Source organism: Vidua macroura, chromosome 2, assembly GCF_024509145.1.
Source record: "Vidua macroura isolate BioBank_ID:100142 chromosome 2, ASM2450914v1, whole genome shotgun sequence".
Classification (NCBI taxonomy): Eukaryota; Metazoa; Chordata; class Aves; order Passeriformes; family Viduidae; genus Vidua; species Vidua macroura.
In genome coordinates, this window is record NC_071572.1 from 82,593,816 (window position 1) to 82,611,768 (window position 17,953).

Here is a 17,953-nt window from a genome sequence, read left to right on the forward strand (position 1 = left end):
CTGCAGCAGTGCAGCTGTATTACTGTGACCCACAGGTTGAAGGTATTTACACTTTCATACTGTGTGAAAAGGCAAATATTTTAATGAGATGGGTAAACCAGAGTAATTCTGTAAAAAATAAGTCATTCTTTCTGTTTATTTGGTGTTGGCAAATCCTGACCTGAAAGGCTGAGTTGTTCTGGGTGCAGCACTTCCAAGAAGACGTGGGCTACATTTTCCAGGAAGAGGTAGGAGACTGACAAAAGAGATCACAAGTCTGGAGGAAAAGTCAGGAAATATTGAAACAGTTGAGAGGGTCTGCCAGGGAAAAAGGAGTTGAAATGATAAAATATAACAGTCTTCAGCTATCAGCTAAGTAGCTCTGAGGAAGGAAGTTGACCCTTGTTCTTTTTTTTTTTCCCTTGTCTTTTATTAATTTTATTCAATCTCAGCAAAAAGTCAGAACAAGGTTTTTATTTGTAAGAAAAGTGAGGCACTGGGGTATCCAAGAAGGTTATGCAAGCTCCTGATCAAAGGATGGGCCTCTGTTTGGGGATAAATTGCATCCATTTTGTCTTTGTGAAGGGATAAATTAGATGACCTCTCAAGATTCCAGCTCTCTTCACACTTTCTCATTTCCAGTAGTTTGTTTAATTTTTGAGATTTCCAAGACTTTGTTAACAACATAGAGGCAAACAAGTAGACAAAGGAGAATTGTATCTCTTGGATTATATTGAGTGAATAAACCCTGTCTTTAAACTGTATCACTTAAACATATATGTATATGAATAGTCTTCATGTATTTACACACACACAAATATATAAAATATAATATACAAACTGTTTGATCACATGTCTGGTAAAGAGATGCTGAGGGAGCTGGGGTAGTTTAGCCTGGAGAAAAGGAGACTGAGAAGAGACCTTGGTCTTAATAACTACCTAAAATGAGCTTGTAGTGAGGTGGGGGTTGGTCTCATCTCTCAGGTAGCACATGAAAGGACAAGAGGAAATGGCCTCAAGTTGTGCCAGGAAGGGTTTAGATAGGGTATTAGGAAAAAATTCTTCACGGGCATTGGAATAGGCTATCCAGGGTGGAATTACTACCCCTGGAAGTGTTTAAAATGTGCATGGATGTGCTGCTTGAGGACATGGTTTGGAGCTGGGTTAACAGTTGGATCTTTTTCTATCTTAATGGCTCTAGTCATGCTTATATATGTATATATATATGTTTTTTATCTCTCTCTCTGTGTGCATTCCACTGCTTCTGGTTATGTTTCCCTACGTTGCCAGCTGCAATATGTAATTCTAAATCAGGTATCTCCAAAATCCCGACTTCAGAAAAATTGACTCAGGATCACTGAAAAAAAAAAGTATATACATCAAGTGTTGTAAACCAGTACCCAGGAATATGAAAATCCTTAGTAGGAAAGAGATGGAGGGTGAGCCAACTATCCAGATCTTGACTTCCCACCAAAAAAGACAGCTCCTGTCCCAGCTGAAATAGAAAGCAGGGGTTTAAACACCCATGGATGGTCCCATACTGCTAACAGTTTATACCTCCCATTTCTTCAGTTTATACTGAAGTATTTCCCTTCAGTAAGGGGCTGATTATCTTCAGGTCTGCCCTGCCCTCATCCCATGGTACCCTGACCCCATTGGAGCAGTGGTGTGAATAAAGGCCTTTGGGGTAAGGGCTAATTTTTTTCCGCAGAAAAGGGAAAAACAGTGAAGTCTGTCTTGGTAGCGGTGTTATGGATTGAACTCGACCAGGTTTTCTGCTTAAGCTGTAAAAATCACTTGAAATATTTTCCCTATGGGCTATATATTCTTCTACAGTTCAACAAGGTACTTCAGGCAAGGTTTCTCTTTCATCTCAAAATGATGGAGTACTATAAAATCTTGTTTAGAATTCATCTTGTGTCTTGTTTGTTGTTAATGAAGTTGTGGACTTTTTTCCACAAGTAATTGGCCTTGTGGTTAACATTTGGGTAGTTGGGAAAGGTCATAGGTACACATCAGCGTGTCATGGTTTGACACTGGCACAATGCCAGCGCCCCCATGAAAATGCACCTTCCCCAAATAAATGCTGTGAGATGTTATCAGGAACAGAGCAGAGCAGGCCCAAGCTTAATAACAAAGGGAAAAAAAAAACTTTATTAAACTACTACTACTACAGAAAACACATAAACTAAATCCAGGATGAAGACCTTTTAAAACACCCCTCCTCCTCCCAATTCCTAAAACACCCACCATGAAACATCACCTGGGATTCCTGATCAAATTACCACCCTTCAGATAATCAATACTCAAGCTATCAAGGGAGAGAGAAGTCTCTCTTGCACCACAGACCCCCCAGGAAACACAGTTGCCACCTCCTGTGTTTCCCTGTCACACATGGCAACCGCCCAGAGAAAATCTGCCAGTGTGACACTCTCCTTTCCACGTCACAGTGCTCTCACCACCGTGCATGGACAGACTGCTCATAGGGCTCCTTTAAGGATGCTTTGCCACGGACCCAAAGATACAACAGTTCAGCTTCTCATCTTGGGACTACAGTCCCCCCCATTTTCCCCTGGAGCCAAGGGTCCAAGAACAGAGATCATCTTCTTTCCCGAAGACAGAGGGCATCACCATTCCCTCCTCAGCTTTCTTCTGTTCTTGCCATTCCTGTGCTGTTAGAAGCTGAAGCAGGTCTCCTTGGATCACCACTGCATCCCCCTAAAATGCAGTCTTTATTGCAGGAGATTTTGGTTCAGTCCATGGCTAACAAGAAAAGTCCAGCCAAAAGCTACTTCATCATCTCCTCCCACCTAAATATTTCTTCTTCTAACATCTCAGGTCCCGGACTGTCTCTCTTCCACTACAAATCAAGGAGGAGTAATATTTTACAAAGCCCTCATTTCCTGGAAAGGGTTAAACGTTCAGACTCCCTGGACGGCGGATATCTCGGTCCAGCATCCCGTCTCCCACGCTGGGCATCATCCCCCCCCCCTTTCTCCTTCTCCTCTGCCGGCAAATTTCCAGGTGCCGCCAGGCTCTCTGTCACTTTCCCTCTGGGGGGGGGGGGGGAACAAAGGCATCTCCGCTTCTCTCCACCCTTCTGTCCAGGAGCTGGCTCGGTTCCAGACCCTCAGCCCCTCGGCCTACCTGGACAAGGCCGCGTGGCTTCCCCTCCCCCACCCAGCCGATGGCTGGGAGCGTCTGCACTCTCTGAAGACCGGAACCAAAGAGACAGTTCCCCTGGGAGTTCTTGCTTTTAACCCCCTGTGTTCTCAGAGGCGTGTCCATACTTTCAGTGGTCACTCCAGGTGCCAATATCCAAACCTGACCACTGATTGGTTTGACCCAACTTCCTGGAAAAAAATTCACTTCCATGTCAAACCACGACACAGTGTTAATCATCACATCATAAAAGAGGTAAGAGGAAGCACAATAATCATATAGCTTGCTTTGTATGTCTGCAAACCACTGCTAAAGTGAAAAATAATTTTTTTCGGCTTGTTTTCTGGTCTGCATCTTGTTTGCTTATTTTTAATACTTGCCATTACATTTATTTTCATAGGTTTTCAAAATGAAAATGAGTAGATGACAAAAGTTAATGTCATTTTTCAGACATAAACTAAAATGAGTGGTCTAGGTGTATTTGGGGAAATATATTAAATAATGAGTTCAGGGTGACAGATGAAAACTGAAAGGAGAAACACTATGAGTGGATTTTAATATGTGTAACTTCTACTTTATGTGTGATGCATAAAGGTATTGCCCACTGCAGAAACTTACTGTCATATGGGGATTGTGCCTGTTGGGTTAATTCTCAGCCTTTTAATTGGTATGAATCTGCATCAAAATGTGTTCTAACTCCACCATTTTTAGTTGAGTTGCACCTCAAATCCTGTGTTCAGTTCTGGGCCACTCACTACAAGAAAGACATTGAGGGGCTGGAGCGTGTCCAGAGAAGGGCAACAGAGTTGGGAAAGGGTCTGGAGCACAATTCCTGTGAGGAGCAGCTGTGGGAGCAGGGAGTGTTTAGTCTGGAGAAAGGGAGGCTCAGGGGGGACCTTCTTTCTCTCTTCAGCAACTTAAAAGAAGGTTGTAGTGAGTCGAGGGTCAGGCTCTTTTCCCAAGTAACAAGCAGTAGGACAATAGGAAATGGCAGCAAGTTAAGCCACAGAGGTTCAGACTGGAGAAAAGGAGAAATTTATTCTCTGAAAGCATTGTCAAGCACTGAAACAGGCTGCCCATGGAAGTAGTTGAGTTACAACCTTGGGAAGTATTTAAAGATGTGTAGATGTGACACTCAGGGACATGGTGGAGTGGTGGCCTCACAGTGACAGTGCTGGACTAATCAATGATTTCAAAGGTCATTTCCAGCCTGAATAATTCTGTGATTCTGTGCTTTATACAAGGAGGATATTGATAGTGCTGAATTATGAAGCAAAGTTATTATATATTCCTGATGCTATTTAGAGTAGTAATGACATAGAAGTTGTCATGAGGTGACATTCAGTGTGTGCCCCTTTGTTTCAGTACAGACGAAACCAAGAATAAAAGCCTATTTGAAGAATGGCATTTGAGGTACCAGGCAGGTATATGTTTTCCAAGCTCTTCACACCAGAGATTTGGCAAAGGGCAATATTCTATCATATGCTAATACAAGTCTAAATAGACAATGTGCTACCTTATTCCTTTATTTAAAAAGAAATGTACTGCAATTTTCCTATTGTAATAGTGATTCCTGCAAAGGCTTTCCATGTTCAAATAGCTCATGTTCATGATTGGCACCTTAGAAATCCGATAAGTCTGAGTGAGTTGACACAAAGCAGTTTGCAAACATTAACCCACCAACAGCTGTAGGCAAGCAGTGTGGGAGGATTGTTCTCTTTACCAGTGAAGGAACCATGGCACTGAAGCAGTTGTTTCCTTTCCACAGAAGGCAACTCCTTTATAGTCATAGCAGAATCTACCATCACCTCTGTTGCAGGGATGCCATTGACACACACTGGTGGACACTTATCTCTCAGGATAGGGTAGACCTTGGACTAAAGCATTTTGAATTTCAGTAGAAATAGCTTCCTACTTCACCTTTACTTCATGCCCATTTCTCTCCCAGCCTTGGGTCAGAAAGCTCGGTAGAAACAGCTGTTGATGTAACACACCACTTTCTTCAAAGTGCTGCTTCTGCCACAGTTTTTCACTGATTCTACTGCTAAGAAGCAAGTATGAAATTCTACCCTTCAAAATATTCTGTGAGAGGATCAGCACACAGCTAAGATCTCCCTCTGTATGTCTCCTTTTTTTTCTCCCTTTGGCATTTGGGCCAAAAACCACCAATGGTTGGTATCTGAGACCCATTCAGGTCTTCTGACCTAATCTTCTGTCTCTCCTTGCATAAAATGGCACTTTCACCTGTGAGAGCTTTTCTTTCATAACCCATGGGAAAAATAAGACTGTTCTCTTCATCATACCAGACTGGTACAAGATAACCCATGTCTCTGGAGCTTCTGTGTTCCCCTCTCATTCTCCAGGAAGGAAAAATAAAAGAAGTTACCTACAAGATTTTACTTTCTCTATTTCTGCCTAAAGATCCCATATATTAGAGTGAGCAACCAGAACACCATAATCTATATCTGATCTGTCTCCATTATACGAACACCATTAATCACTTACAAAAAAACATTATTAATATTTTGTTAATTCATGGACATCACTTTTAGGAATTAGAATACAATTCTAATTCCTAGAAGAAGAGGGGCTGGATTATATGTCAGATTGCCTTTACTACCTCCTATATGTAAACTCACCCTCCGTGGTGTGACATGCACCAAATTCTCTCTCCCCGTTCCCCGTTGCAGGATACTCTTGCTGAAGTTTCGTGGTGTTCCAAGGCACAAGGCATCCGTTGACCATTTCCTTTCTAACTGTTTGTGCCCTCAAGGACTGTGGTATATAAATATTCTGTCTTGTGCCCAGGTGTGCTCTAGTGACTATCAGAAAGGAAGTTTGTGCCAGAGAAAAGCGCAAACCAGACTAAGGCTGTCCTGCAGTTACAGATGTGTAGAAAGTGTGTGTTAGGGTCCCTGCCTCAGAGTGTTTGATATCAACTGTGTAGAAACTGGGAGGCACCAAGAGTGGCTGGTGCAAAATACTAAATAGTTTTACACTTAAAACTCATGTGTAGGTTGGGTGTTCAGCAGCATGCTCTGAATCAAGCGGGGGGGAAATTCCCATTTTCCAGCATCCCTCAGGATCAGCTGTTATTACTAACTCATTAATTGTTATAGTCAGGTCTGTCCTTTTTTTGTAAGTGGAATTTCATGGAGAATGTCTAGCTGAAGGAGATCCTCCCCTGCTGGAAACATAGATACTTCCAACCATTCAGACTCTGAACATCTTCCACTTTCTAGAGCGTTTTACTACTTTTTAATGTTTGTCAGTTTGGTTGACTGTCAGCTGGCAGAGTATTTTGATGTATATATCAAGAGACTAAGGAAAGGGGTGAGTGTGCTCTCCAGCAGCTGTAGGGTATTCAAAGCCTACATGTTTTAACATGAAAGAATTTACTGTGAGTTCGTGGGCTGATCTCAGTTCCTCCTCTGTAGGACAGGAGTCACTTCCTTGATTGCCTTGCTGTTTTGCTGAAGGTGGGACATTTTATTTTTCACATTTGTGATACCATGGTGAGTAGAGAAGCTTTGCTGTGATTAAAAAACCAAAACAAAGCAACACAAAAAACCTAACATCCTGGTTCACTGCAATATCGCCATTTAATTTGTTCCGTATTTTAAAGACATTTGAACTTTTTAAATATACTCTGGTATCTCAAGCACTGCATAGAAACTTAATTCTCTGTAGAGCCAAATAGTAATTCCTAATGCCCTTCAAGGAGGGTCTGGGACTTTGTAGTTGCTCTAGCTTTTATGTGTGTATGATTGAACAAAGAGTCTCCCAGCTCCCCCTTGTGTGGATGCTCAACTCCTGCTACATCAAGCAGAAAACAACTGTGATTTGTGCTGCTTTTGATCAGACATTTCTACAATGCTTTGCTGCTGGAAAGCAGAATAATACTGTCACAAATTTTAAATTAACAAAATATGCCTAGAAGGGATTGGTAACTCTTGTTCATCTGATTAATGTCAGGCTTGTAAAGTCTGTTCTCCCACAAAAACAGCAGCAAATGCTCAAGTGAGAGATGTTAAAGACAGAGACTCTCCATTTTAGTGGATCTTCGTGTTTTAGTTATAATCTCTTACTGAAGCACCCAGGACGAAATCACAAAATCAACTAGCATCAAGGGAATTGAATTAGCTTATATCTGTGTTCACTTTTAATTAGATTTGAGATGGCTATCCCACTGTAGTGCAGAAACCAAGTCAGTACCATCCCCTCAGGCCTTATTACTGGCAACAACCTTAGCACAGATCTGCATATTCAGCAGCCGGGTGGATAGGTGCTTTGTATTGGGAAATATGGGCAGGATTTAAAAACGCGGGATATCTTTTTTACAAGTCAATTTTTGCTCTTAGGCTGGAGAACAGAGGGACTTTCCTTTTCAAAATGTTCATATTCTGGCAGGAGTTTTTTGATGCAGCTTTTGTTTAACAGGTATCATCTTATGATAATGTTTTTCTGCTCAACAGTGGAATCAAGGCAGCACTGGTAGCAAGTACATTCTGTGCCACCTGATGTATTTCTACGGGTTTATTTTCCCCTTATGTACATTTCTATTCCTTCAAGATGTGCTCTGAGACATTTCCAATTTCAGCATTCTGCTTGTCTCATCTAATTCAATTATAAGCTGTTCTGGGCAAGGACCATATCTGGATTCTGCTTTCAAGTTTCAATATACAGCAGTTTTGCAAAGTAATCTTTAAAAAAAAAATATCATGATGAGGGAAGGAACTTAACTTACCTGCAGGGATTTGTCATGTGAGAAGAGCATGTCCTGACCTCCCAACTTTCAGCAATACTGTATCCACAGGCACTCCTACCTCTACCCCTGCTGGAAATGCTCAGTGTGATAGCAGATTTTGCTTAGGGTTTCCATTAGATGGGGAGAGATTTTTCTTCTCTTTATTTCTCCTTTTCATTTTCCCATTTGCTTCTCTTTCAGGCGTGAACAGAAAAGTCACCTATTCCCTGTCAGACTCTGCAGATGGTTACTTCTCAGTTGACCGGTCATCAGGAATCATTATTTTGGAGCATCCACTTGATAGAGAGCTTCAGTCCTCCTATAACATCACTGTAAAGGCCTCAGATCAAAGCATTGTGCTGACCTTATCCTCGTTTGCCACCGTTACCATTACAGTGCTAGACATTAATGACAACCCTCCCGTGTTTGAAAGAAGAGATTATCTTGTTACAGTACCTGAAGACACCTCACCTGGCACCGAGGTCCTTTCTGTTTTTGCTACAAGCCAAGACATTGGTACAAATGCTGAGATTGCCTATCTCATCAGATCAGGGAATGAGAAAGGGAAGTTCAGGATTAACTCAAAAACAGGTTTGTAAAGTGGCTCTTACTTGCAATGCTAAATTAAAGGATCAGAAAAATGTGAATGCTTTGGGGAAGGCTCTTGGACCAAAAGATTTCCAAGGCCAGAGACTCATAGCTTGTCGTTGTGTAATTAACTACACAGTTAAAAAGCAATTTTAGGTCGGAGAGTGATGTCAATTACGGTCACACATGGCTGCCCCAGCTCAAGTGGAGAATACTTTTCTTCATTAGTAAGTCTGTCAAAGCCAATATAGATGTGACAACCTATTAGCCAAACTGTGCAAAACATTTCTGAACACTTGCAATGTTCACTTGCTCACCAGCTGAGTACAGCCTCAACTGTCTGCCCCTTAGAAAGCATCAATCAGTACTACCTGGACCTGTTAGGACCAATTCAGTCCTAATATGTGATTGCCATTTATGTAGCTATATGCAGCTTTCCTGATTTAGGTTGTTCTGATTTGTCTTTTTGACTTCAGCCTTGGCTTGTGTTGAGGTCTTTTTGGTTATACATCACAAGTTTTAGAAGTCCACCACTGTTTCTCTATGGGAAATACCAAACAAAGGTATCATATCTGGTGTTAATGGCTCATTTTCTCTGAATTTCCTTAGCGGGATATGTTCTTTATCCTCACTGAGTTTTTATTCCATCAACTGTAAGCTGTTTCTTCTGTGCTTCCTGTAGTGGATCCCCTTCTTCTCATACCATTCAGGATGACCAGTACAAATCTGTCACCTGAGTCTGAGAGCAAAGCAGTATTGATTTTAAAAGCTGACGAGAACACTTCTTTGGGTGCAACTGTAATAGCCAGTAACATGAAAAATTTCAAAAAGTATGCATTGTGTCATTTCTATAATTGTGTACAAAAATGGCTCTCCACTCTGCAGAGGTTGCTGCCTCTCATGTGAAGGACTTAACTGTGTGTTGTCTGTCATCTTCATCATGTTGATTAGTGCTAGCAAAATTTAAACATAAATATGCCTAGGCAGCGATACTTAACTTCACGTTTGACAATGAAGCCAAGGAAATAAATCAATAAAAACCCATAATGAAGCTTAATCACACAGAAAAAAAACCCTCACCAAAACTAAAACTATATATTATTCATTAATGTGTGACAGCTCTATTATTATCCATTTAGAGGCAGGAACTCAGTTTCTAGACAGCAGAGTAGTGATGCAGCATGCCCGATCAGAGCTTGAAAAATAATGTCCTTCACACCATTTATCAGTGGGAGCTCTTTGCTAGCCACTTGGAAGCTTCTCTTCAGGGCTGCTGCTTTCAGCAAGTCATGCTGAAAGGTGGAATTCGTTTGGAGAGAGCCCAGACAAGATTAAGAGGAATAATCAGAGTTCTGTAAAATGTGACTTAACAGGAAAGACTGAAGGAATTAAGGCTGTTTAAGCTAGAATAGAGAAGACATGCTGTTAGTTTTCATGCCTATAGAAATTACCTATGAAGAAGAGGGAAATAAACTGTAGTCTATGCCCAGTCATAAGAAGTTGTGAAGGGGCTTAAATTACATTTCAATTACTTTGGTAAAATTATATGAAGAAATTCCTAGCTGTAACGTATATTGAGACCTGAAATACATTTCCTAAGAATATTAGGAAGCTGATATTGTTGGAGGTTTGTAAGAACACTAGAAATCAGATCATTTCTGTCCTAGAGGGAATCTGGGTTTATGCAGTGAATCAAGTTACAGAGAATCTTAATTTTGGTTGTGTGGTGAAGTAACACAAAATTTATAAACCTAGTTGAGTGGGGAAGTCTCTGTTTAATCACTTAAATGATAGACAATTGATTTCTCAGAGGTATTCATATCCTATTCATTTGTATTTAATTCATGAGAAGTTAATTGTGTGGGAGTGAATTTCTGTTGACTTGTCAGGGCTTATTTCCAGAATCGGCATCCAGTTCTCCCAAAGGCTGTATGAATGAGACTGTAAATGGGTGAATATGGCCCCCACTTCTTCATCTATGATCCTCACATAATGAAAGCTATTTTCATAAAGAACCATTCATTGCCTCATGCCTTGTAAAGGTCCTTTCTGCAGAGGCAACCCAAGTGCAATTGGCATCATTCTTTAATCAAACGACAGCTGTAGAAACCTGAATAAACATTTTTGTTGGATTGGGCTGTCTTACATTTAGTGTTGTATGTGTGCCATGGTGATAAATAGCATGCTGTACTGTTTACTACAGTCAAATCCCTTACTCTGTGGCATTATTTATTTTTGCCGGCTGTTGACATTCCCTCCTTTGCTTCAAAGGAGTGATTTCCATTATTGAAGCTTTGGATTTTGAATCGTGCAAGGACTTCTACTTAGTAGTGGAAGCAAAGGACGGAGGAACACCAGCCCTGAGCGCAGTTACGACGGTGAACGTGAACGTGACAGACGTCAACGACAACGCGCCCACGTTCAGCCAGGCTGTCTACAGCGCCGTCATCAGTGAGGACGCGGCCGTTGGGGACTCCGTGGTCATGGTGAGTGGGGCCGTGGGTGGCATTTTACTGCGATGAAGCCCTTTGCCCCTAAAAAGCTGCTGCACTGCTTAATAATGATAATTACTACATCTTGAGGCCCCCAAACAATTTTCTAGACAATACTCTGCATCTGCTACTGCTCCCCAAGCTGCTGTCAGTTTCTCCCCAAAAGGAAGTAGTAGTAGTACTGACCCTTTCTTTTTAACCCCGTTACACTGTCAAAGAGCAATGGCATATTTTAGGTGTTGCATTTCATGAGTCAGCTAGAAAGAAACAGGTTTTAATAGAAAGGCAGAATTCTGCTTTTCAGGGAAATACAATCATAGAGTCATAGGGTTGGATGAGATCTTAAAGATCATCTAGTTCCAACCCCCCTGCTATGGACAGGGTCACTTTTCACTGCTCAGAGCTACAAATATATAGTATTTGTATAGTCTGGCATGCAGTGTGCCATCCCCAAACCTCATAATATTCTCATCTTCCAATTTGTGGCTCCACAGAGAGAGTGTTGTGTGGAATATTAAGATTAAAATATTCTGTATGTTTTCAGACTAGAATTTTGAAAAGGCCCAAATGAAGCCTCCTAACAAAAACCTATTGGATTGATGCTTTAGAGGTGTGCAGTTCATGTATAACTAGTCTGATGGAATGTGAAGTTTACTTTTTGTGTGTTGAGCAGTTAATGTATCATACAGATTACTTGATATTTGTTTTTCTAATTTTTTATTCTTCTCTCAAAAAAAGTTGATAGCAGAAGATCTGGACAGTCCTCCCAATGGTCAGATTCATTTTTCCATTGTGAATGGGGATCAAGACAATGAATTTTCAGTTGATCCTGTTTTGGGACTTGTGAAGGTTAAAAAGAAATTGGATAGAGAAAGGGTAAGAGATGTGGGACTTCTTAACTTGCAATGACTTACAGATGTGCATCAATCTCCACTCTGCTGCTAGCTTGTGTTGAAGGGGTTTCTTTTATACTCTGCAGCAATCAGCCTAAGATGCTCCAACAGGTCTTTCTAATGTTTCCCCACTTCTTTCCATGCCAGCCCTGTCCCCAGTCTATCTACATGCCAACTGCTCTGCTGCCACTCTCACCCTGCACCCTCACAGCAGCTGGGGTCACATCAGGGGAGAGAAGCAGCACTGGATTTCTCCCGTGGTGCCAGCAGGAGCTGCTGCTGTGTTAATGAGCTGCCTCCTCTCCCCTGTGTGTGCAAGTGCACACGTGCAGCTGTGTGTGCAACAGAGTGGTTACAAAATGCTCCAGATTGTGGCTCCGAGTGCCGAGCTGAGACCTCAGCCATTAATTAGCACTCTGCAAAACATGTCACTGGGGAGGGGATGTTATGAAGTGGCCAGGCTGTACCAAAAGTGAAAGAGTGCTTCATTAAATAGGTTCTACTGCTTTGTTTGCTCACTCCATTATTCATTCAGGATTATTTATTACCATTTTGCCATAGCTAGCAATTAGCAGCTTTTGGGGGAAAAAAAAACAAACAAATGGAGTTGCCTGTGCTACTAGAAAGGCAGGGAGAGTGCTACATGGCTTCAGAAATCTTGCAGCACATAAGGAAATCCATGCCTCCTGCCTCTCAACAATGCACCCACAAAACTGGGGAAGCAGCTTGCTACCTTCAGAATATCAGCTCAGCTGGAGAAGCTCTTTATTGGAAGCAAACCTCTTTCTTAAAACAGTGGCAAAAACCCCTTTCTGTATTATCACAAAAGTAGTAGTAAGTTGTTCATGTTTGGAGGTGGAATGACTTTACCACAGATTGTCTAAAACAGGGGAGGAACAATGGCTGTGCATGTTACAAGTTGGCTGTAATAAAAGCACAGACTGAGTTCCTTAATATGACTTTTTCTGGTTTCTGAAGCGCACTCACTCTGCATTCAGACACACACTCTTACTCTCACAAGAGTGTGCATGTGTAATGCCAGCTGTGTTAGGTCTGCATTTTCCAAAGTTTTCCTCAGTTAAAATAAGCTGTGATATTGTCTTTTTCTTTGCTTCCTTGGCGCATTTCCTAGACACAGGTGTTTCTGACCCATTCAGGGAAAATTATATATGATGCCCCATCTGCTGTAGATTCCCAAAGGTAGTGCTGACTCACAGGATTCCATGGTTTAAGGCAACTTATTTCCAGAGCTGTAATCACACAGAGACCATGACTTTTGCCATGTACCTTTCTGGGATACATTGAAATGAAAGCAAACACAGAAAAAAAAATAAGGAAAAACTCTACAAAACTCTCTGATTTTAGCTAGCGGTGGAAATTACAGTTAAAAAACAGATTAATTCTCTTACTCAAGTTTCTTGACTTTCCATAGTTCAGGATTCCTCTTCCCTCCTTTGTCACTTTGCCCCCACCAAATCACAGTGTATCTCCTCCGTACAACCTCCCAAAAACGTTACCTTTTGCTTTGTATTGGGCCCACATCCCAGAAGAGCCCCCTTATTTTGTGTGCTCAGTCTGAGCTCCTCCCTACCACAAAAAAAGCTGTCATTTTTCAAATGTATTTGGATTTCCTTCCCTCCCACACCCTTCTCAAAAAAAACCCCTTTAATATTATCTTGTTCCCCTCTGCAGGGGCATGCTTTTCCCCTTTCCAGCCCTGCACTGAGAGGGTGGAGTAGAGTGTTGTATCTGGCATGTTTTGCCCTTCTCTTGCTCCACTGTGGGAGGATTCAGGGGCAGACAATGTCAGCAGCTTTCCCTGTGGAGCAAGGAGCAATATACAGTAAAAAGCAGTAGTAAGACCTAAGGAAGCCAACATAAGGATGCAGTTCAGAAAATCCAACTGTCACCCATAAACTGTGCATAGACAGAGCTTTCGCAAGTTGTCACATATGCTCACACCTCACACAGGGGCACATATGTGTGTAGAAGGCCCGTGGATGATGCGCTGATCTGCCTGCACTGCACTGTTTGTGTCTGTTGCAAAAAAGCAGACTCAAGCCCACTTATCTTCTGCAGAGTGGTGGATAATATTCTGTTGCTACAGAGACTGTTGTCCCTCGTACTCCCAAATGTTTTCCAGTGTGTTTAAGCCAACTGCCTGTGAACTTTTTCTTGGCTCTGCATTGCCACTTTAGAAACAGTATGTGTCAAACTGACGCTGGTTCTAATAAGCAATTTATATAATATCTTGGAAACCAACTGTAAGATAAATAGAATCAGGTCACTTAATCCCAGTGGACACCTAGGAGAGATGAAAACATAAGCTTACAGGACTAATAGCTGACTTCAGATGTTATCTGTCATTTATTTTCTGTCTTCCCCTTTGTTTCAGGAATGCTTTATCTGATGCAGTTACTTTAATACAATGAAGCTGTTATGTTTATTGATAGCCTTATAAAACAGAAGTTGAGGCACAATGTGGTGATAAACAGGATAATGTTTATACTAAGGGGAGGAAGGTAATGAGGCCAAATAGCTTTCCTTAGAATATGGAAGGTGGTGCACTGAATGTAAAGAACCTGAGTTAAAATTTAGGTCCATTTTCACAATGATTTAATGTTTTCACCTTTTTTCAGATATCTGGTTATTCATTAGTTGTCCAGGCAAGAGACAGTGGTACCCCTCCTTTGTCTTCATCTGTGACGGTCAATGTCGACATTTCTGATGTGAATGATAACAGCCCTGTGTTTACTCCAGCTAACTACACAGCTGTAATTCAAGTAAGTTTATCCTGCACATCAAAAACTTCTCTGACTTTTAAAATGCACCGGCATTTGGTTTCAGTTAAGTACCTTTTGATGATCTATCTGCAAAACATGTATCGAGTGATCTTATCTAAAGGAAAATATAAACAAATCTTTCTTGAGTCTTTTGGTAAGTTTCTGTTTGCTGAGGCTCCTTAACCACAGCATATGTCACACATTTTACCATTCATCCCTGCTGCACCAGGTACTCCAACCTCAAAATGTCTGCTTTGGGATAAGTTCACACTTCTTTATACCTTGCTCTGGGTGTGAGTCTTGACACACAGAATAGTATGAGTATAGTCTGACTTTCAGTCAGTCCTGATCAGACACAGTATCAGAGAGAGCCCGGCAGGCCCTGGAGGTGTGGCAGGTACCCTCATCTCCGCCACTGGTCCATGGAGCGTAAGCGGCGTCAACAAAACGCAGCTTGTGAAATGCCAGCTTGGGCAAAGAGCATTCAGTTGAATATTCACGATAGAAAAATGTGATATTTTATGGTTGCAATATATATCATTTTAATACTTTTCTTTATACGCTGTGTATATGTGTAAAGGAAAATAAACCAGTGGGCACAAGCATTTTGCAGCTGGTAGTGACAGACAAAGACTCTTTTCACAATGGCCCCCCTTTTACCTTCACCATCCTCACTGGCAATGAAGAGGAGGAGTTTACAGTGGACCCTCATGGCGTTTTGAGGTCTGCAGTCATCTTCAAGCACATGGTCTCAACTGAGTATGTGCTCTGCGTGCAGGTAAGGCTTAATTAATATTTTTACATCTACTCTGAAACAAAAAAATCTCTTAGTGGTAGGTAATGTGTACTTTGCCTGTATGGGCTGTTTGTAATGGGCTGTATTCTGTGAGTAAATACCACACATTCCAGTTTGCAAATGCACAATGCAGAATATTTTCTTTGATGTTCTCAAACCTGGTTTCATATAAATATAAATAGGTAGCCAGCCACCTTTCCAATTTCCTCAGCATGAAATGAATTTTCTGAGCAGCGACTGTTATGGTTTAAGATTTTCATCTTTTTTTTCTGTAGCTAAGGAAGGAAAATGAGAAAAAATGCATTATATACATATAAATATACCCCAGAACAAGTGACTGCAAAATACTGCTTTAGGAACGAAAATAATTTCTGCTTTTAAGTCATAAATTTAATCATAAATTTTTGGAAGCCTTCCAAGAATTCATGAAATCACATTTCCAAGGTCAACTTAGCTTTTAAAGAATGTCAAAATAAGACATGCAATAGAAGTCCAGCTCAAACTTAGCTTTAGAATAATCGTTAAGAAGCTTTGTAACCAGGGTAATTCTGATTGCCAAAACCTGTAAATCCAAAAGTAATTTGTCCACATTTCTCAGGTCTGCCAGAGAAGATGTATTAGGGTTCAGTAAATATGCAGGTCTAGGGAATGAACCTCTTCACTGAAATGAGACATGGTCCCATAAGCTGTGTCTGAAATTCTTGCTTCTTCCACTTGCTTTGTTGGGGTTGATCTCTCTAAGCACAGCCTGTCTGTTCCTTTACAAGCACATTTAATGATGTTCACAGTAGCATCCTTAGAGGCAATTGTTAGTTACGATTCACAAAATACAGGCTCTGATGCTAACTAACAGTTCAAATCAAAGTTTGCTATTTAATATCCTTGAAACCTGTTTTTTAGCCTTGTAGGGAAATAAAAAATCATCACCTTTATTTCTTTCTTACCATGCCTTAATAGTAAAATATCCTGCTTTCAGGGTAATTGGCTAGCCAGAGTTCTAGTGTAGCCAAAACTGGGCATGAGAGTTAAACTTGAGAAGCATCCTCCAAGTTTTGAGATCCATGTATTTCATATAAATGAAATATTAGACAGAGCACCATGTCTGAGATGCACCTGTATGTTCAGAAAACCATGCTATTGGATTGTGGAGGCATGATTTCTCCCAGTATTATTTTCATCAGGGATTTCTGCAGTGAAAACGTATTTTATAGTTTCCTGTTGGGTATAGACCATAGAAGTGTTTCTTTCCATCCATATGTGCCAGTGGTGCTTTCTCTTTTCCACTATCAGGTTTCTCCACTGTATTAGGTTTATTAAGAATTAATGTTAAAATAGAAAATGCAATGAGACATAATCGCTTCTCTATGTACTTGGGTATTTTTCTGCGCATATCTATAAAATATTTTTAAATACTCCACACAGCTCTTTTAGGAGTGAAGATAAATGAATTTTAGAGTGTCTTAGAGTTACTAATCTGCTCGTAGTAGTGTCCATATTACTGTTGTCATCCTCCCATTTTTTCGTTCAGCTTGTAAATTTTCCTCCCATGTCCAAATAAAAAGATCTTTGAACATGTCCTGCATCTCTGCCTACTGGCAGTTTAGTCTTCTGTTCTTCTCTGAAGCAAATAAATGTGTGGAGCAGTATATTGTAATAGGGACTGCAATAAAACATTTTTCTTATTGTAGGATAGGACCCTGATTCAAGTATAGGGCAGTACATCATAATAGGGACTGCAATAAAACATTTTTCTTATTGTAGGATAGGACCCTGATTCAAGTTTGCACACCTTTCTGTCAAGATGGCCTTGGGTTTTTTGTCATACTTGCTCTTTTGCTCTCTATAAAAATAGTGCAAATGATGCTGTAATACCTGCTCTGGGTCATCCAGTCATCTTTCCAACTGCAGTACTGCTCTCATATTTTATCATTAGTAACAGCACAAGCACCTATTTCATTTTTGGAGGATGATAAATTTTATTTATGTCAAGCATGTTTCTTGGTTGCTTCAGGTAAAGAAGTGTGGAATGCTGTAGAAAAATTCTGAACTCCCTCACATCCACAGAAGCTAAGCGGGGTGTGGAGTGCTTTGGAGCATACCAGGCAATGCAGAAGGCTGATATTTCACTGGAATTCAGTCTCTTCTCCAGGGTAGAAGTGAGCCCAAACTGTGTTTGGAGCAGAATATACAACATTGGTATATTCTCCGTTGTGAAGATAACAAGTGATAGGTGTGGGATCCTGGGAACATTTCAGTTTGAGTAATGAGACATTCTACTGACACATTTCTCTCTGCAATCCACTTAGAGATCAGTGCTTCCCTAAAGAATTTGTAAGTTCCACCGCTAGAAATGGCTGAGACACTTCTTTACATATATATTTAGCAAATGCATTTGAGCGTTCTTTTGAGAATTTCTTTTCAGAATTACTAATGCTGTGAGAATATACATAGCAAGAAGTTACGGTTGCAGGCTGTGTTCTATGTGTGGTTTTATTTCTTATTTTTTCTATTTT

The 17,953-nt window shown here is 40.8% G+C and overlaps 1 protein-coding gene across 1 annotated transcript in view; it reads left to right on the forward strand.

Moving 5' to 3' along the window:
• FAT3 (FAT atypical cadherin 3) overlaps positions 1-17,953 on the forward strand; it is a 333,799-nt gene that overhangs the window by 270,139 nt on the left and 45,707 nt on the right. The window contains exons 15-19 of the mRNA XM_053970651.1: positions 8,090-8,479; positions 10,748-10,962; positions 11,707-11,844; positions 14,501-14,644; positions 15,225-15,422. Coding sequence (XP_053826626.1) covers positions 8,090-8,479; positions 10,748-10,962; positions 11,707-11,844; positions 14,501-14,644; positions 15,225-15,422 — 1,085 coding nt within the window. The remainder of the gene's footprint in view (positions 1-8,089; positions 8,480-10,747; positions 10,963-11,706; positions 11,845-14,500; positions 14,645-15,224; positions 15,423-17,953) is intronic.